The 330-nt window shown below is 66.4% G+C and overlaps 1 protein-coding gene across 1 annotated transcript in view; it reads right to left on the bottom strand.

Moving 5' to 3' along the window:
* STX3 (syntaxin 3) overlaps positions 1 to 330 on the bottom strand; it is a 4,849-nt gene that overhangs the window by 695 nt on the left and 3,824 nt on the right. Inside the window, exon 9 of the mRNA XM_010179683.1 lies at positions 78 to 188. Within this exon, the coding sequence (XP_010177985.1) occupies positions 78 to 188 (111 nt within the window). The remainder of the gene's footprint in view (positions 1 to 77; positions 189 to 330) is intronic.

Raw genomic sequence — 330 nt, 5'->3', positions numbered from 1 at the left:
GGGGGCAGCGGGGCAGAGACAGAGAGAGAAGCGGGGGGAGACGCTGAGAGCACCCATGGGCGCTGGCACCCACCCACCTTGCGCGCCTGGCCCTGGTACTGCAGCGCCTTCTTCGTCTGCTGGTTTGCCTGCTCCACATGCTCGGCCGTGTGCGTCACGTACTGCTCCACGTTATCCAAGAGCCCACCCTGCGGGGACAGGAGATGGGACACGCTCAGCTGGGACCTCATCACACAGCCCCATGGCACAGCCCCATGGCGTGTGGCAGAGCCCCGCAGCGCAGGTACTCACCCTTCCCCAGGGCACACAGTGGCTCCTCGCATTGCATGG

The sequence above is a fragment of the Mesitornis unicolor genome, unplaced genomic scaffold (assembly GCF_000695765.1).
Source record: "Mesitornis unicolor isolate BGI_N332 unplaced genomic scaffold, ASM69576v1 scaffold33942, whole genome shotgun sequence".
In the NCBI taxonomy this organism is placed as follows: Eukaryota; Metazoa; Chordata; class Aves; order Mesitornithiformes; family Mesitornithidae; genus Mesitornis; species Mesitornis unicolor.
This window is presented reverse-complemented; position numbering and strand designations above follow the sequence as displayed.